General features: G+C 37.6%; 2 protein-coding genes across 8 annotated transcripts; one reads left to right on the top strand and one right to left on the bottom strand.

The window, feature by feature from the left end:
• Nucleotides 1-778: 778 nt before the first annotated feature.
• LOC105697570 (glutathione S-transferase) lies at nt 779-14,146 on the top strand. Its single transcript, XM_023434765.1, has 5 exons — nt 779-1,142; nt 8,239-8,383; nt 11,840-12,007; nt 12,335-12,477; nt 12,605-14,146. The coding sequence occupies exons 2-5, from the start codon at nt 8,251-8,253 to the stop codon at nt 12,812-12,814; spliced, it is 654 nt and encodes a 217-aa protein (XP_023290533.1). The 5' UTR covers nt 779-1,142; nt 8,239-8,250; the 3' UTR covers nt 12,815-14,146.
• Nucleotides 14,147-14,613: 467 nt separating this feature from the next.
• Nucleotides 14,614-17,333, bottom strand: LOC105697763 (N-acetylneuraminate lyase). Of its 7 annotated transcripts, none has more exons than XM_012421396.1 (9): nt 17,284-17,333; nt 16,585-16,706; nt 16,421-16,482; nt 16,147-16,223; nt 15,906-16,051; nt 15,674-15,842; nt 15,432-15,577; nt 15,087-15,258; nt 14,614-14,977 (listed from the first exon to the last, which is right to left on the bottom strand). In XM_012421396.1, the coding sequence occupies exons 2-9, from the start codon at nt 16,588-16,590 to the stop codon at nt 14,832-14,834; spliced, it is 924 nt and encodes a 307-aa protein (XP_012276819.1). In that variant the 5' UTR covers nt 16,591-16,706; nt 17,284-17,333; the 3' UTR covers nt 14,614-14,831. The 7 variants fall into 7 exon arrangements, with proteins under 7 accessions (XP_012276819.1, XP_012276822.1, XP_012276816.1 ...); XM_012421399.2 differs by lacking the exon at nt 17,284-17,333 and adding an exon at nt 17,081-17,137 and having other exon boundaries at nt 16,406-16,482; XM_012421393.2 differs by lacking the exon at nt 17,284-17,333 and adding an exon at nt 17,081-17,137.
• Between the last annotated feature and the right edge of the window lie 905 nt (nt 17,334-18,238).

Raw genomic sequence — 18,238 nt, 5'->3', positions numbered from 1 at the left:
AGTATTTAATAATTACCACCATGGGATGTAGTGTGGATAGTAGAACAATTTTTCTCGAATTTAAACAAAAATTGTTAAATCCTGTAGCGTGAATCTTCATAACCCTGCATGACTGTCAATACTAAAACATTCTCGACTGAAGTCATTGAATTTAATTTTAAAAAATCGAGGGGGTATTCACTCAAGAAATCAAGGATTTTAACGCTCGAATTGATGTGGAAATCAGTTGGAAATCGCAAGCGGAAATCACTGGAAACCGTTGGAAATCACCGAACATTAACAATTTTATGGCCGAATGCCACTTGTTACCTAATCGCGTTGTTGTTTATCATATGAAATCAAAGGCAATCGGCTCTCAAACAAGGAAATCGTTTTCACCGATTCCCGAGTGAATAGCTTCTCGTAAGATATATTAAATATAAATACACAAATTTACCTCGGAATATTCCCTACTTAATAGATTAGCTTTTCAAAGGTAGTACCTGAAAGTGAAAAAAATGTTCTCGACGAACTATTTGTGCTCATCGAACTGTGGCCGAAATAATGTTACGGATATTTTCAGAATGATATAAATCGTTCTCAAATGAACTTCTATAAGCATCCGAATTATTTGTCACTTAAGCTACATCGTCATATGATGTACTAAACGCGATGTTCACGTTTTTTTGAACGGTCTCCTAGTCGCCACAAGTTTTCGTAGTTTTCGGCCAAGAAGATGGTGGTTCAAAAGCCTGAAAGTTTGTACAATTTCCAGCGCAAACGAGGCAGGAAGAAACATAAACAAACAGCGGTGAGAAGACCAGCTCGCCTTGGTGAGTTCACGTAGAGAGGCAATCCCAGGAAGGTGCACCGACGCATTCGTGGTTTTTCAAACTCAGCTCCTGCCGCAGTGAAAAGGTCAAATTCGGAAGGACAATTGCAAGATCCCATTATCAAGAAAACCTCGACGTCCTCGCCCCTTCCATCTGACCACTTTCCCTACCATTCCCTCGGTCTTCGTTCGGCAAGTCAAGTCTCCGTCTTGTCCCACCACTCGCAAGCCGCGTCGCAAAGTCTACTCAACACTACTGCGGGTGCGACTTTATTGTTAGTGGTATCGGTGGTCCGGTGGTGAGAGCATTTCGTTCGACATTAAATCGTTCGTAAGTACAGGTCCTGCCGATGGTAAGGAATGCGCCGAAAAATTCGATCGAGTCCCGAAAAGGCTCGAGAAAAAATATTTCCTTCACTTTCGGTTGTTTATATTCTTTCTTTCCTTGTGTATTTCTAATATCTGACTGTGAAAATGAGAGTACTGCTCGATGTGTAGAAACCTAGCGAGAATACTACCCACGTGAATCGTTGGGCGCGATTTAACGACTAGGAATGTCAACGGTACGGATTCCGCCGGTACACGAGGAGGGAATCGCGTTCGGGAAGGAAGTTAGCTAAATCTAAGGGGGCTCTCTCGAAAGCTCGAAAACTCGATAATTCTGTATTTGGTTTAAATTGTGTTTATTCCCCGGGTAGTAATTTCGATCTCACTTAGAACCTCTGTGAGCCTTAAATGGGGCTTGAGATAACAGTACGTCGGTCCAAAAGTTCTGAAACACTTGTGTCGAAGAGGTGAGAGAAGTGTCTCAGAACTTTTTAATCGACCTGATATAAACTAGGGTAACTCTTACATAATTGAGGTCCTGCCTCAAACCTTAAACTTGAGAGATATTTCCATTTCTTCTACCTGTAGGCCTAAAGGAGAACGTCGTATTAAATAAGATGCACAAGGTCGAAAGCAGGACTTAATGTGGGAAACAGGACCGAAAGATGTTTCATTTGGGTTACGCGGGTTCGATGTGGGGCTGAAATTTCGATAGAAATTGTTTGAAGAGGGTCAAAGAGAGGAATTCCACCTGTACATTAGGGGAACAGGTTTGTTAGATCTAAAGGGATTATCTCTCCAAATTTGTCGGGTAATTGTGCACTTAGTTTGACCTAAGTTGAGTTGTTTGAATTATGTTTACATAGCCCGGCCACGAGCGGTTGAATCGGGGAAACGTGACTTGGCTCAATTACGCGGTATTTAAATCAAAGAGATATTTATTCGACCAAATTCCGACAAGGTTCCTAAGATACTCGGAAATGTGCTGGAAAATGACGTCGTTTATATTACGTTGATATTTAATGGTCGCAGATAATTTGCATTGTTATCTGGGTTATTTTCAATGTTCCGAATATAGTGGAGCCCATTATATGTATCTCTGAATAGTATTTATTATATTAATATCCCTATTTAATTCGATTTCGCTAAAGAGGAGCGATTATGTTTCATTGGGTTGGCTAAAAACTCCTATCCTAGATTATATTTTCATTTCTAAAATCTGACAAAAACTTGAACAGAGGCATCAAGAAGCTACTCGATAGACGGACACGGATTATAACTAGAAGTGGAGAATATATCATTTAAGTTGTAATTCAATAAATAAGAATAAAGTTGAAAATTGTGTCGTTAGTGTTGCAAAATTGTTTAGCTAACCCAATAGAAACTGTGCTTCTCTGTGTACACATGTAATATGTTCACTGTTTCCAACTTTTTGCTAAAAATGGTTAAAAGCGAAATATTGTTTCTAATCATATTTTCAACTATGCTAACAGTTTGCCGAAATTCGTTTGGAATAGGAGTTTACTCAGCTTTGGGTTAATCGATAATCGAGTCATTGATTAGTATTAATAGGTTACAGTCAAATTTCTTTGTACACGTGGAAGTAATTGCAAGCGATTAAATTCACTTTAAGACGATCAGCTGGTATTCGAGACTCTTAGGTCAATGTATCCGAAGTCAGGAACTTGTGTTGTCGGGGGAGTTAACACTTGCTCGTTTATCAGCTGAGCGTGTACATAAACAAATTCTTTGCTAACGTTTCCTCGTTTATAAGAAATAGTAGAATTTTATAGACATCAATTGGATGTCATATTACACGGTATATCGTCCGAGGTACGCGTTATATTTCCAGACGGAGACTTTCGGAAAAGGAAAATGTTTCGCAGAGATACGAGAAATTGATTGCGAACGATCGATACGAGGTTTCGAATTTCAAGCCTCCGAGGAAGTCCGTTTATATTACTCACGTAAAAAAGTACTTATTTCTTATCGTCACTTTTTTTATCGGCAAAGCGGAAAGGAGCATATCTAATTGATATAAATAGTTTCATTAAGAGTACGAATTTGAAAGCTTGGTATGTAGCCGATCGGTCAGATAATGGAATATATTCCTTCGTAGTGTGCGCGTGGAATCTAATTAAGATTACACGAATTCTTTTAGCTGTACCAAGTATATCAAAGGAATCTTTCATTTAGCGAAAATGTATTCTATTTCGGATAATATTGATATTTACGTAGAATACTTTTTTACGTAGTGCTTAAAGATATTTGGAATTTCGATTTATTTGTTAAAATCTACGGATTGAATGGTGGAGATATTATAAATTTGCAGCTAAGAATAGACAGAAACGAAACAGAAATTGGATTTTATAAGAATGTTGGAAGTATTACCAAGTTTCTTAAATTTGTACTCAGAGAATGGAGGACGAGGCGGTGATTTACTTTTTCCACGGACATATAAATTACATGTACGCGTCGAGAAAAACTCGAAAAAGAGAGGCAGTTTGAAAGAAAAAATAAGAAAAAAAAATGCCACACTCCACTCAACTCGAAATAGAAAAGTGTTAAAAAAAAAATTTGATAGCTTGGTTCTTATTCTTCAATTGTAGTGGAAGATTGTAGGAGGTGTAAGAGGTGTCATGAAAAATGTAAGGTCCACTTATCAAATTTGACCGAAAGGTGTTCGCAGGTCTAGCGAGACCCCCCTTAGGATCGATATCAGTGCCAGCTCGTCCTTATCACCTGCGCGCTACAATCACCCCGCGAGTTGTTGAAAATTCCAAATATTTCCCGTTCGACTATCCGACCAATTTCATTTCCCAGTAATATACATATTTTACCATTTTCTAACTCGCCCTCTCTTAGTATCGGATTTTCTTTAATTGGGCCAGGATTCTTTTTGGGACATTCTAGCGCGATTGACCGCCGATAAATTCACAGGTGAAAATCGAGACATTTGGCTGTTCCGTCCGATTCGAATCCGTAACGACGATTCAGTCGTTGGGCAAGTGTACAAACAATTTCTTAGGAGCGTCTCTTCGTCACCGGGACACGATATAACACTCTCGATTCCTAGACTTCGGACTTGGCGGTCTCACGTAGTCGGAGGATTACCGCAGCCTCCGCCACGTGCCGAAAGAGCCAAAGGATGACTTTGGTAATGAGAAAAGGTCTCCGCTAATGTACACGTGGTATCGGTCGAGCATCGAGAATATCGCCTTTCGGAATAATCGGTTGCACTGAAAAAGTAATCGCCCGTGTAACGACACGGGACTGTCATTGTATGACCTATAATTATTCACCAACTACGCTATTACCTGATGAATGATTTGTTTGGCGCCTTGGAGGAAGATCTACGAGGCTGCCGCCTCCAATTTTTATGAAACTCGGAAGACTCGTGAATCATCTCAAACGAGAGTTAGAGAAGGAGTAGGCTATGCAAAATTCTATTTCATTGTCTCCAAAAAATTTACCTGGTTTGCTTGCGTACTTTGGGTGTCAAATTGATTTCAACAATAACCGGTACTGGCACTGAACCCAAAAACGAGAGAATTCGTATCGCGCATGGTAATTTGGGTCCTCAATGAGATATGCGAAAGGCGAGGCATTGTTCCCTTCTACTAAAATGTTCATGCTTTACGTTATTATACGTGTTGCATTTTCTTCGGGGACTTTGGGGGGCTACTTAACAGGCTTTATTAATAACGGCATCAACAATGACTTTGGTAATTGCTAGAAAATTTACACCGTGGATATTTTCACACCAGCAATATACGTGGCATTTTTTACTCCCGCCCAAATTTCAATGGTTCGGGTAATTAAACGTTTGAAAAATTGGTTGAATACTTTTTGGGAAATGCTTATTAATAGGTGTTAGTAAGAACATCGTCACTAGGAACGGCATTAAAAATCTCTAGAAACTTTGCACCGTCCATGGTAATATGGGTATACAGAGATCTGAAAAAATAAGGTATTCTTGTACTCAAATTTTTCTGTAATGATACGCGTGAAACGTTATTGGACGAATTCCGAAGAGTCGTTTCTCAACGCGCATCGTTAAGAATGGTGATTATCAACGACATTAAGAATTACACACAGTCGTTAAGGGCATTCTTAATGAAAATTTTTAAAGAGATTAGTTCTAGAATAATCTCGTTTGTAATACGTCTCCGGCGCGCGCGTGGAAACGCAGTAATTAGCTATTAAATGGTAGAAAGACTGTAAAAACTGCTCACATCATGAATACGATATAAAATGTTGACGTCACCGGCTAGAGCGCCGGCCGGATGCGTCAGTAATTCCAATCAAAGTAATTCCGATACATCGGTATGTTCTGACAAGAAATCGCGACCGATTATCGGCGTGGAAACATGGAAATCCGCATTGAAAATCGAAATTATCGCGGCGAGTCAATGACGGTACTTTTCCGTCCGCCCGGTGCTCATGCAAATCCCGACCCTCGTCATCGGGAAGGGACGAGGGGGAGCTGGTTTTTCGAATGTGCATTTGCATCCTAATAGAGCGCACTCGGAGCTCGATCGAACCTCGATTTTAATGATCCTCCCGATCCTTGCGATGGACTCCTCTTCCACGAGGACCCGCTCGAGAGAGGAAAATGAGACGCAAATTAGCCGCGATCACTTAACCGAGAGCGAGGGAGAGAGACCGGTATAGGTCCCTTACGTAATGCGTAATTGTAGCATGCAGGAGGTAAGAACATCGTGGGAGAATCCGTACACGTGTCGCAATGCTTTCCGATATAAGCGACCCGGTTACACCGGAATCAGCCAATTGCGTAACGCCACTCCGGATCACCGGCAGGTGCACGATTTACCTGTCCAATCGGCATCCCGAAACAGTAGAAATGCCGATCCAGGAGACAAAGCGTCGGCTATGTAAAAAGGACACGCGAGTTTCTGAACTGCGGTTTAACGTGATGTGAAAGTAGCGTCGAAGAGGTCTTGTTTATATAACTTTTCTCCAAATTGAGTTTACCGAATCATTTGTGAACTTTACAACGTTAATATAGTAGAGTGATAAAATAAAGAGTACATGGAAGGCCCTGAAACTCGTGAGATTTCAATTTAAAAAAAATCTGTTTATAGGTATTTTTAAAATTTGGTACAAAAAATGAAAATTTATGAGTATCGGTACCTTATTTATAGACTACATGTTCACATTGTAAAATGTGAATCGATTCGGTACACCCAGTTCAGCGAAAGGTTTCAATCTCCTTAAGGGGGTTTGTAGGTTGGGATGTGTTTTAATCTAAGTAAATTGGAAAGGGACTGGAAAGAATAGGAAATACTTGCTTATGGGGCTGTTTTATTCGATATTTTTCGGAGAATTTAAGATAAAATTGTTTTCAAAATGTTTTAAAAACGGCGGACTTGTGGAGGCTGGAAGTTTTTACATTTTTTCACGGTGTACATGACTCTAGAAGAATGGTAAACTTGAAATAAAGAGTTAAGGTAGTTTTAGAAACTAGAAAAGATTCATTAAGAACCGAGGGTAGGAATTTTTGACGAAAATGTTCGATCTAAAGATATTAGCGATTAAAGTGAAATATAAAACAATGAATAAATGATTTCTATGTCATTCTAGATTGGTGTGATTGGTTCTTTAATAATCTGTCCTAGTTTCTGGAAACTACCTTAACATTTTGCTTCTGATGCGCCATTTATCTGAAATCATGTACACCGTGAAAAAAATCGCAAAGTTTACAGTCTCCATAAGCCCGCTATTTTGAAATATTTTAAAAGTCCATGGGTTTAAGCTGTTCAAAAAACGAAGGAAAGAAATTCGCGCTGCACGTGTCGCGCGTAAAGGGTGATTCAGAATGGCTAAATCTCCATTCATGGAGAATACCTGTTGGAGTAAACAGAACTGAATGAATACGCTTTAAATATAATACCATAATCTGGTTAATGCGGGACTCCGTGCAGAAATTGTAGACAGAAATGCGTTTATGGGAACGACGTTATGTAATAATTAAGATTCATCGGCGAAAAACACTTCCCCCACGTGTTGCTCGTGTAGATCGATTTAAAATTACGAGAAATTAGCTAGATGGTGGATTCCACGTGAAAGACATACCGAGTGGAATATTTCCTGCCAGGTTATCTTTCATTTCTTATGTATGACTTTTAATCAGTGTTTTCTTCTTCTCTATTTCTAGAGTAAATCATATTTAAACATACAATTTCCTTTCAACCGAAATGATTAAGAAATGTATTAAATGCAATGTCACAAAACCACGTGCAGAATCAAAGACATTTCAGGGCCTATCCATTTTATCACAGGGGAACATCTTTTACGAGCTCAATTAGCGCGAAATCCATCAGGTATTGAAAATATTTATGGAAGATATATCATTTCTTTCGATAAAATATTGTATTTAATTCAAGCTATTTAATATTTGATATGAAACCTTAATAGCAAATGAATGTTATTCCAAGTTGACGAGAAAGAAAGTACATCGGTCAGTGACAGAGTTTCGAGAGACAGCATATAATTTACGATGAATCTATGAAATTCTACTTTGGTACAGGAATATTAATTAATTAATTCTTCCGTCTCCCACTTTTCTGAAGTGAATCAACGTTTTATTCCAAAATAAGAACAGGTAAAAATCTGTTCGTTATAAGAATTTCCCCCTATTTTCTTTTCTTTTTCTTTTTTTTAATAGAAAGTGATTTTTTTTCGATCAGTGAAGGCCTCGATATGCGGAAACATCACTGGCGACCGATAGGGAGAGATTCGCGGCGATAACCGCGATTTAGCGGAGCATCGCGAATGACACACCGTGGGGAAGAACGATCTGCGGTGATAACGTTTTGGCTTTCGCGATGCTTTAAGCTTTGGCGCGAAGAGAAGAGAAGTTAGTGCGAGTCATATCGAGAATGTAACCAGAGCCATCCGAGCCTTTAAGCGGGAAGTAATCCGAAGCCACCTCGAGTAATTTCAGTCTCGCGTTCGCGTAATCGGCTCCTGTCCTCCGCACAATCGGCCGCGATTTCCTCGCGGATTGATCGCGAATCGATCGCGACCGGGTCCGGTCGCGACTCATTTATCTAAGAAGGATCTCTCTCCTTCCGCAGAATCCGAGGAACATGCCGGACATCAAGTTAACGTATTTCGAGACCACTGGGATCGCCGAGGCGGTGAGGCTGATTTTAAGCTACGCGAGGCAGCCCTTCATCGACGAAAGGATCACCCTGGACGACTGGCTCGATCGGAAATCTGGTAAATGTTTATATCATCAATTATATTCCATAAACTGAATATTATATCATCAAATATATTGCATAAACCGAATATTATATCATAAAATATATTGCATAAACCGAATAAGGCTTCACGGCACTTCAAATATTTTTTCACCTTTTTCTTTTTCTGTGGCTATGATTACACTGTTAAAAATGTTTCGACATTTCGAACTCTTTCGAACGGAAATGTATACCGATACCAGGAACAGCAGCACTTGAAACGAAAGCCGGACAAAGATACTACAATTCCGTAAACACCATGTGAGAATTTGTATAGAAATATTTCAGATTTCGAACGAAATGGTTAGATGAAGAAGGAAATCAGTACAAGTGGTATAATAATAGTACTGTTAGGCGCTTTTTTCTAAATGGATATAATTGTGTATCGTGTACGTGATCGTAAAACGGTATTCGAAAGTATCCGAGTTTTCGTGGCCATGCTAATGATAGTTGTATATGTTCTTCCTTCACAACTGCCTATGAATTCTCACACATGTGGTCAGAAATTAGTATACCAAAGATTCTGGTATACATACCTGGGTTCGCAAAATTTGACCCATTCCGGTTAAAACCAGTGGTTTTATCCGATTTTTTTCCAGTAAATAAAATACATAAAAAAAACCACTCGGTTGTACCCAAGGTTTTGACTGCTAAAAACTATTTTATAAAATCCATCGGTACGTAGGGTGGAATTAATTTTAATATTGTATCCACTCTGTACCTACACATGCGTTCCACTCACATCTAAACAAATGAAAATAAATTCTAACTAATCTACGGTGTAGGTAGCATTTAAACATATTTTTATTACTGCGCATAGTAGGGATGCGCATACTAGGGATAAAACAATGGAAAGACCCCGGTTTAAATATGGTTCAAATCGGTTAAAACCATTGGGCTGGGCTTTTTGTAAAAAAACCGGATTTATGTCAACCCCGATACATAGCCTCTGAAATTCATATATCGTATACCGTATAAAATACGGAACATAGTTGTGTACGAAATTTCGAAATACAATATTTTGAAAAAATCTTGGCTATATGTATACTAGATTTTGAACAGATATTTCTCGTAGTGTATGTATAGTTCATACGATCTGCACTGATGTCAGGATTGAGAATTGTAAGTTTATAACTTCGATTTGACATCCAAAAATGCAAATATTCAATTTTGAGTGTCGAAATGCCTTGGCCTCGCGGTTAACCCTCTATAAGAGAATTTATTTTTTCAGATATGAAATATATGATGTAATGTGAAATTAGTAAACGTTAACTTTCTATCACAAAGTAAGAATTCATTTATGATTGATATATAAATTCCTTGGTCGCAAAGGGGTGATACAATTGTAAGGTGCTACATTCAGTTATGCCGGAAAAATCAAATATGATCTAAAATGTGTACATATACAGATATTTGACTTCTACTTGATTTAACGTTATAAAGGGTTAATATTTCTATGGCGTATTTCTACTTGTTTTTTATAGATAAAACTCGGGATGTAATTTATCGGCGACCACAAGTTGTTTAGAACTTCGCATCCTGCGTTCGGCGTTTCTTGTTAAAAATTTTCTTGTCGTTTCTGTTTCCTTACGATGATATAAAAGGTGCTGAGAAATTTAATCGAGGTAGATAAATTAAAATTCATCTATACACTTTTTAGTGATAACGTCATTTTGGATACTCAAGTGGCAACATAAGTTGGCGCGTTCGGTTCTCGACATTTATATTTATGTTGATGTCTTTTACAGTCCACGTTGAGAATTATACGAACTGAAGCCTTCCATATGTCATTTCGGTAAAGTAATGATGAAGAGATCGATGTAAAACTGTCGAAATCCCGCGAATTCATTATTCTAACGACTGTTCAGGACCAACGCCGCCATCTGTGACGTTTAGCTGCAACTAAATTTTTGCTCTAAAAACATGTGTTAGCCCCGAGGCAAACCAGCATTCTCTTGCAATCGTTGGTGAAAGTATTTTCCACATTTTCCCATCTAACTTTGTAATATTTCAATTCTACGATATTCTGAATTATTCGAGGTAGGCCTTGAAACTCTTCATTTTCGATTCTAAGCCGCCGAGAAGCGTAAAACATCGAAAACGTGCACAGACCACGCCATGTTGGTTCTAGTCCCCACTTAGTAAAGATAAAAAATTAAATTTCACAAGTTTCAGGACCTACTTTAGGGCTTCCATATTCACGTGGTAAAATATAAAACGAATCGGTACACCCAATTCGGAGAATACTTTCACCAACGATTTGACCTCTTATATATATAGGCCGACTTTTTCGTATCACCTTAAGGTGATCAGCCTATATANTCCTAATGAATGATCTATGTTAAAATGTGTTGTATCATGAAAATATCATAACATAATGATTTTTCAGTTTTCTATGTTAATTGCAACTTTGTGATAAATTAGAAAATCACTCTGTAAGTGATGATTAGCGAGTTGAAAATCTCTCGAGGGATGAGTTTCGACAATAGCTTCGATGGGATGTTTTTTACGTTATTTATGCATATGTATGCATATTTTTTTCTGTAAGGAAGGATATTGCTGTTGAACATGTAGATTTTTCCGCATCATAACAAGACGGCCATTGCCCCTTAAATTTCTTTTATTTATGTAACTATAGAGTATGATGTTACGCGATACATAAGATAATGCATGAGCATGTAAGATTATCATGAAAGTCGATCGCACTAATCGAATTTTTCAACTGGAAAAACAATGAAAACACATTCCTATTTTTCATTACATTGCAAAATTAGATTATATGCTAGTACAAAGTTGATAAATTTTAAAGACCCTATAGTAGCAAGATTTGTATTTCTAGAAGTTTATATCACAAGAACCCGCGTTAAATTGTTACAAAGTGATACGGGAGTTATCGCAGTTGAATTTAGGACATTTCCTATTTTTCAGTTAGTGAAAATCTTTAAATGTATAAATGAAACATCGTCTTTTCAATTTTCCTTTTTATTGTCCTCCTTAGGAAATGGACGTGGTCGCTTTATTCTAGTATAAACAAGATACGGCAATTAGTTGTCTAGTCTAGTCTCTTTAGTTGCAGAAATCTGCACGTACGCCGTTTCAGATCAAAGATCGACTCGCTTAATGTGGTTTAAAAATCTCATTCTAGAGTTTATTATCGTTGCTCTTTTTGTAAACATAAGCACGATAAATTAAGTTCGTGTTAGTGGTATTAGAAAGTATGATTTGCTCTGAGGAGAAAATCTTTTTGTCTCTTTCTTCGTTGGCATAATTCAGGTTAAAAAGAGACAAATCATTATGTAATATTTGTATCAGATGTTTTAAGCCTAAATGTGTAGAGAGGAAATCAGGTATCCTGTAATAAAATGTTACGGATCCCTAAGGAAATTAATTTGCCCGACGTTGTTATAACATTATGGCACTGATTATTGCACAGAAATGCCCTTTGGACAAGTACCGGTTATCGAGATCGACGGGAAACGCTATCACCAATCGATGGCTATCGCCCGATATTTAGCGAAGCAATATGGACTAGCAGGAAAAGATGATAAGGAAAACATGGAGATCGACTCAATCGCTTATTCAATCAACGACTTTCGAATATGTACGTTTTGACAGGATCAATCCTTTGAATATTATACAATATAACACCCATATTAATTATAACACTTCAACTTCATTCTCATTTTTTTTACTATTGCCCATTATAAGTAAATCACGTAAAGGATAAAAATATCAAACTGTTTTTCATTCTTTGAAAAAATGGGTGCGTTTATTTGATGGATACTTAGAGTTATTAACTTAGAGTTACTGACAGATAAACCATTAATGTTGCGCTCACTTTAATTAAATTTGTATTCAATACTTTTGGTTGTAAAATGTATTCCTCTCAGTATTACTAATCGCACATGTCTCGATTTGAACTTGCTAGTTTTCACCGAGGTTTTGTGGGATACTAATCCCGAAGAAAAGGCTAGAAAGAGAGACATCGTCATTAAGGAGAAGATTCCGTATTTTCTAGAGAAGTTTGAGAAGATCATCGAAGAGAATGGCGGCTTCTTTTACGGGAATAGGGTATGAGGGTTTGACAATTTATATTTAATTTTTGATTCAGCCAGATGAATGAATTTATTAGACATGTTAATTTGATGTTCCGTCTGCGACGGAAATATAATTTTCCAATTCTTTCTGTTGAAAATAGGTGACGTGGGCGGATCTTATGTTTGTGAGCTTGCAACCCTATTTTGAAGTCGCCATTGGATTCGACATTCTACAAGAATATCCCTTCTTGAAGGAGTATGCTGACAAAATCTCCGAGATTCCTGGGATCAAAGAGTGGATATCTAAAAGGCCAAAGAAATGTTGTATTCGAGATTTGAATATTGCTTCCGTAAATTCCTCTAATTCGTAGTTATTCCTCGTCATCAGTAAATAGGTTCTGTAAAAGCTTGCCGGGTAATTCATGAGGCACTATCCGCCTGTAAATAATGTTTTTTACCATTGACTTCAATAATCTTAGGAAGATCGACAATATAGATTATACCTCACGGTGTGAAATCTTGGCTACGTTTACCTGTATCTATTTTGGATTAGAATGATTAATTATACGAAATACTCGATGTATAAATAACGAATTGAGAAGTGGGGGTCGCTGGTTTAGAGTATTTTTAATGTAATTGATTAATGTAGTTTTAGGAAATATTGTAATTGAACGTCGTTTTCACTAACGCAATATCATTTGAATGTCAGCGCATAAAGGGGTAGGATAAAAAATACTAATTCCTGAGCGACCCTTTTTATTCTCAGTGGAAAAGAGCTGACGATCAATGTATTTTAAAATCGTTTTTAAATTTGTCAGTGGCGGCAGAAATTAAGAAAGTCGGCACGAGCTGTGCAACCCTTTTGTTACTCTTCTCTTTTTTATTCTAGTACTATGTGTGTAATTATGTTAGAGGTAAACTGTAGTTCTATTTTGTGATATGAGAATGAATTATTTTCCCGACTATTTAATTTCACTCCTTCTAGCACTTCGTTTAGCGGAATCGATTTAACAGGATCTCAGCTTGTCAATCAATGAGATCTCTGCGGTGGTCCTAAAGATCAAGAACAAACATCAATGAGGAGATTAAATCTAGGTCGAGAGAGATAGGAAAGATAATTATCCGCGGAAGTCGATGCCTGGTCTTTGCCCTCGTCAACATCTCGAGTTTAGAGATCGAGCTTCATTTCGATACTGATGGTGTTATTTTCCGTCCGAAGTATCTGAATTTTTTTTATTAATTCGATGACAACGAGCTGTTGATATTTTCATTCTTGAACAAATAATTTACGAGTCATTTTTACTAATATCGGCAGTGTCTTGAGAGAAAGATGCAGGTGATTCAAATTTGACTAGTAGATTTAAAATGAAATGAATTTATTCACGGAATTTTGAGTGATCTACTTTTATTTACTTAATTTGGGCATGTCTGTATATTAATATTTGTGTTAGTGTATCAATTCGTTACGTGGTTTAGCTTACATTACCAAATGTATGTACATCTTACTTTATAAACATACGTACATGTAATATTTTCACTGTACGTTTTTCGAATTGTTAACGTACGTCGTTTGCGGATAAGAAAAGTGTTGGCTAGTTATAATAGATGTGATATAGTAGATATGATGAGGTATTACATGTAGTGACAATTTGGCATTATGCTGCGAAAGATGTTAAATAAATAGTAGACAAATTTATTCAGAATTACATAAAATGTCTACTTCGGCTTAGAATTCCACATTGAAAAAAAAGTAGATTCATGGAATTAGTTACTTTTCTCGCGTCGAGATGGCGCCACTATTTAGGTTGCGCAATACCGATTTATAATCTAATAGAATGTCATTGCCAGGTTGCTAGTCGTTGCTGTGCTGTCTCTTCAAATGTAGGTATGTATTTTTGCAGCTTTTTTTCCACAGTATTTCTTACGAATTCATAGAAAAAAAACTTGCACGCATGTAAGCGCCATTCATTAGTAACTATTTCCTTCGAGTCAGTTCCATTTCTACCTAGAACAAGAATTCTAAGAACGCTGCAATTCGATGGTAAATTTTGAAAGTGAGGCTCGTCCTAACCTCATTTTTTATGTTTGCCGGCAAATTTTGGCGACGCAAACAAATTAATAAATAAATATATTTCATTGGTTTAAAGGAGTTATTGTGAATTGAGAAAAATTAGAGATCTGGCATTTTTTTTATTTAATTAAGAGAAGTACGTATATACAGTGAACCATTTATTATTTGCTTTATAGCGGAAGATCTTAAGAAACCCATATTTTTGTATATCGTATATAGACTTTACACACTTTTCTGACGATCTAATGATGTTCTTGATTTTAGTTCCTTTTTTCTTGAGCAAGAATCCTTTTGAGTCATGATACACATTTTCAAATTTAAATTTTATAATTTAAATGTGAAAGTTCGTTTTTCATTGAAGCAATTTGTTCTTCGCAGAGGGCCTTGAGAGGTGCACGGGGAATGCCCACGTTGATGTCAGTTAAGATGTTCATAGCTGCTTTCATTGTTTGGACCCATGTGCCTAAAATATTTATTCGGAACCATATTAGCGTATAATTACGTGTTCTCTCTAAAGTTTGATTTAGAGTATATTAGATTTTTTTGGATCAAAGCACTGAAGTTGTTAATACCATATTTTGATATAATTATCACTGCTTTGGAGAGCTTCTCTTGACATTTTCTTGCTGTTGTGAAATCTCCTTTTTTTCCTGCTTCAAGCATTTCTAGAGCAAGCTCTGGGAACATGTTTACGCTTGTTGGTATAAATGAGTTTAATCCAAGAGCCATACCAGCGACCATTATCTAAAGTGAAAATAAAATTTTGTTATCTGTACTTGAACCAATATTAGGCTTCTCAAATCTGCGATAAAGAATATTTGACGAAGATAAAAACTTTAGAAAGTATCCATGTTTCAAAATATAGTCTTTGTTCACAAAAATTATGGTGTCTCCATTATTACTAATTCTTTCATTACCTGGTCACTACCCAGAAATATTGCATACTTTCCATTATCGACATTCAAGGCTTGTGATACTTCTTCCAAATTTGTACTTGTAAATTTTATTCCAACAAAAGATGGTATTCTGTCGCCGAGTGATCCTAAGCATTGGCCCATATGTACTAAAATAGGATTTCAACAACGTAATGAGTGTAAGTAAAAATAACGAAATGAAAAGGTATGATACAATTTTGTAAAGACAAGTGTGTTCAACTTACTGTTAACATTTGTCATTTCTGGAAAATGGTAATACAAAAGTGGAGTGGATGGAGCTGCTTTACCCACCATATTTAAATATTCAGTCAAATCTTCAGAATTACTTGGTTTAAAGTACAATTCTGGTAAACAAAGCAAAGAGTCCGCCTTGATACTCTCTGCATGCTTTGCCTGTGTAATATGATAAATTTATAAAATTTCATTATCCTAGTGTTTTTTCGTATAGTTATTCACCAATTCAAGGACATCTGGAAGTGGAGCTCCACCAACTTGTATCATCAAGTGTTGTTTCGTAGTTTTGACTGCATTCGACCATGCTACAGCAACAGTTTTTCTCTCCGCTACACACATTGACATTCCTTCCCCACTAGTTCCATTAACTTGTGTATACAAATACAAAAGAATGTTACAGAGGTAAGTATTAACGCCCCACTCACAAATTTCATTAATACATCATTATTTTGATAGGTTTTACCTAGAATTCCCTTGACACCCTTCTTTTCAAGATATGCAGCATATTTTGGTATGACTGATATATCTATAGTTCTCGCGCTGTATAAATATTAAATTCGATTTTTAAGTAATTTGTTGTTTATCATAAACAGTGAGAAATTTTTAACAAGTCCTTAAAATAATGCACTGGAGCAACCAGAATATTCGTCTACTTACGTACTTATTCTGTACTATTATGTATATCTTGTTTACAAACAATTGATAATAATTTGGTATGGTACCTTGTTTGATGTTACCTGTCATCCTTAAATGGCGTCAGCACCGGAACAATGAAACCTCTAAAAGAGAACTCCAATCGCTGTTCAGAAAAAATCACAAATATATCAATATTACCTTTTTGAATGATTCAAAGCAATTTGTGATGTTATAAATTAGTTATTAATTTAACACTTGTAATTACTGGCATAGTGACGGGCCAAAAATCGGTAGTTATTCTATCTTTCAATTGGATCCTGTTTAAGTTTACTCTGAATAGCAGATGTAGTCGATGTTGACGTTGTAAGACGAACGTTTTGAATAAATCTGAAAAACGAATTGAACATGAATTTCTCTTAGCCGATACCGAGGTCTGGCGGCGATAAGCATTATCTATTATCTGTGTGCATGTTTACGCATCGGTTATACTGATACCACCTGCTACTTGCATCATAAAAGGTTACGATTAACAGCTTGCCCCTTCCAAAGATACATGCAAATTGTACCAATATCATTTTTCATGTACTTTATAATTATTGTCTCCATTTTACGTACCATTGTTTTTTTAGATAAATATAAATACAAAGCTTACTCTCTCATTCTCTCTCTAGTACAATTCACATTTATACGTATATGGTGATTGTGTCCTTCTTATTTACTATATTATTATATATTGCTTGGAGGACTGTACTATTATTTACCAGAGATGAGTTGGGAGATTGCTCACGGGCAGGATCATGCAATCGTATCCTGTGCTGCCCTCTGGTTTCGTACGTTAGCTTTCACCGTTTTTTGCCCCCAAGGGCGGCGCAACAAATTTCTGATAGCAGTGTTCATCTCTGCTGATAGGAGCTCGCGCACTCGCGATGGTAATACCATGCGGCAGTTGATGGTGGTGGCTTACCTACGCTTTCCGGCACTGCTCGCTTTTGATGGTAAGGGAAGAACACTCGTGACGCTCCATTTGACTTTATCTACTTATCTACTACTATTAAGTACATTGTTGTCTCGAAGTCGACGTGATGCGGAGCTTTGGGGCACGCGTCGGTGTCGCGTACGGAACTCTCATGCAGCGAATCTGTGAGAGTGCGATCGTTCCTAGAAATCTTCACACGTCCCAACCAGCCAAGCGCCAAGCTACGGGTTGAGACGTTGAGTATGTGTGCGTTCGGCGCTACATTCGACGAGTATGCTTGAAAACACTCAATAACGCTAGTAGGAAATTGTAAAAATCATACGCGAAATGACTCGGCTTATATCCGCAGTTAGGTAAGCCTCGGGAGGATTTTTCGCAATATTCGACTCTCACGCATACTCGTCAAGTGTAGCGCCGAACGCGCACATACTCAACGTCTGGACCCGTAGCTTGGCGCTTGGCTGGTTGGAACGCGCTAAGATTTTTAGGAGCGATCGCACTCATACAGATTCGCTGCATGTGGGTACCGTACGCGACACCGACGCGTGCCCCAAAGCTCCGCATCACGTCGACTTCGAGGCAACAATGTACTTAATAGTAGTAGATAAGTAGGTAAAGTCAAATGGAGCGTCACGAGTGTTCTTCCCTTATCATCAAAAGCGAGTAGTGTCGGTAAGCACAGGTAAGCCACCACCGTCAACTGCCGCATGGTATTACCATCGCGAGTACGTGAGCCGCCAACGGCGACTGGTAGATGGTACCGCCATCGCGAGTGTGCGAGCTCCTATCAGAAATTCGTTGCGCCGCTCTTGGGGGCAAAAAACGATGGAAGCTAACGTACGAAACCAGAGGGCAGCACAGAATGCGTTCGCACGATCTTGCCCGTGAGCAATCTCCCAACTCATCTCTGTATTTACTAATGTAAGCTGTTGTAGTTTGGGCC

The sequence above is a fragment of the Orussus abietinus genome, unplaced genomic scaffold (assembly GCF_000612105.2).
Source record: "Orussus abietinus isolate OABI.00-Male unplaced genomic scaffold, Oabi_2.0 scaffold21, whole genome shotgun sequence".
NCBI lineage: Eukaryota > Metazoa > Arthropoda > Insecta > Hymenoptera > Orussidae > Orussus > Orussus abietinus.
The sequence above is the reverse complement of the archived record's forward strand: the minus strand, read 5'-3'. Positions and strand labels throughout refer to the sequence as shown.

What these genes read in the sequence shown, in the direction of transcription:
- LOC105697763 (XM_012421392.1), bottom strand. An exon ending in GGGTGTCAAGGGAATTCTAG is followed by an intron (nt 16,052 to 16,146) that starts GTAAAACCTATC and finishes TGTATACACAAG; the next exon opens with TTAATGGAACTAGTGGGGAA. An exon ending in GATAATTATATCAAAATATG is followed by an intron (nt 14,978 to 15,086) that starts GTATTAACAACT and finishes TAAATATTTTAG; the next exon opens with GCACATGGGTCCAAACAATG.
- LOC105697570 (XM_023434765.1), top strand. Translation starts at nt 8,251, where the DNA reads ATGCCGGACATCAAGTTAACGTATTTCGAGACCACTGGGATCGCCGAG. An exon ending in CTGGCTCGATCGGAAATCTG is followed by an intron (nt 8,384 to 11,839) that starts GTAAATGTTTAT and finishes ATTATTGCACAG; the next exon opens with AAATGCCCTTTGGACAAGTA. An exon ending in AATCAACGACTTTCGAATAT is followed by an intron (nt 12,008 to 12,334) that starts GTACGTTTTGAC and finishes TGAACTTGCTAG; the next exon opens with TTTTCACCGAGGTTTTGTGG.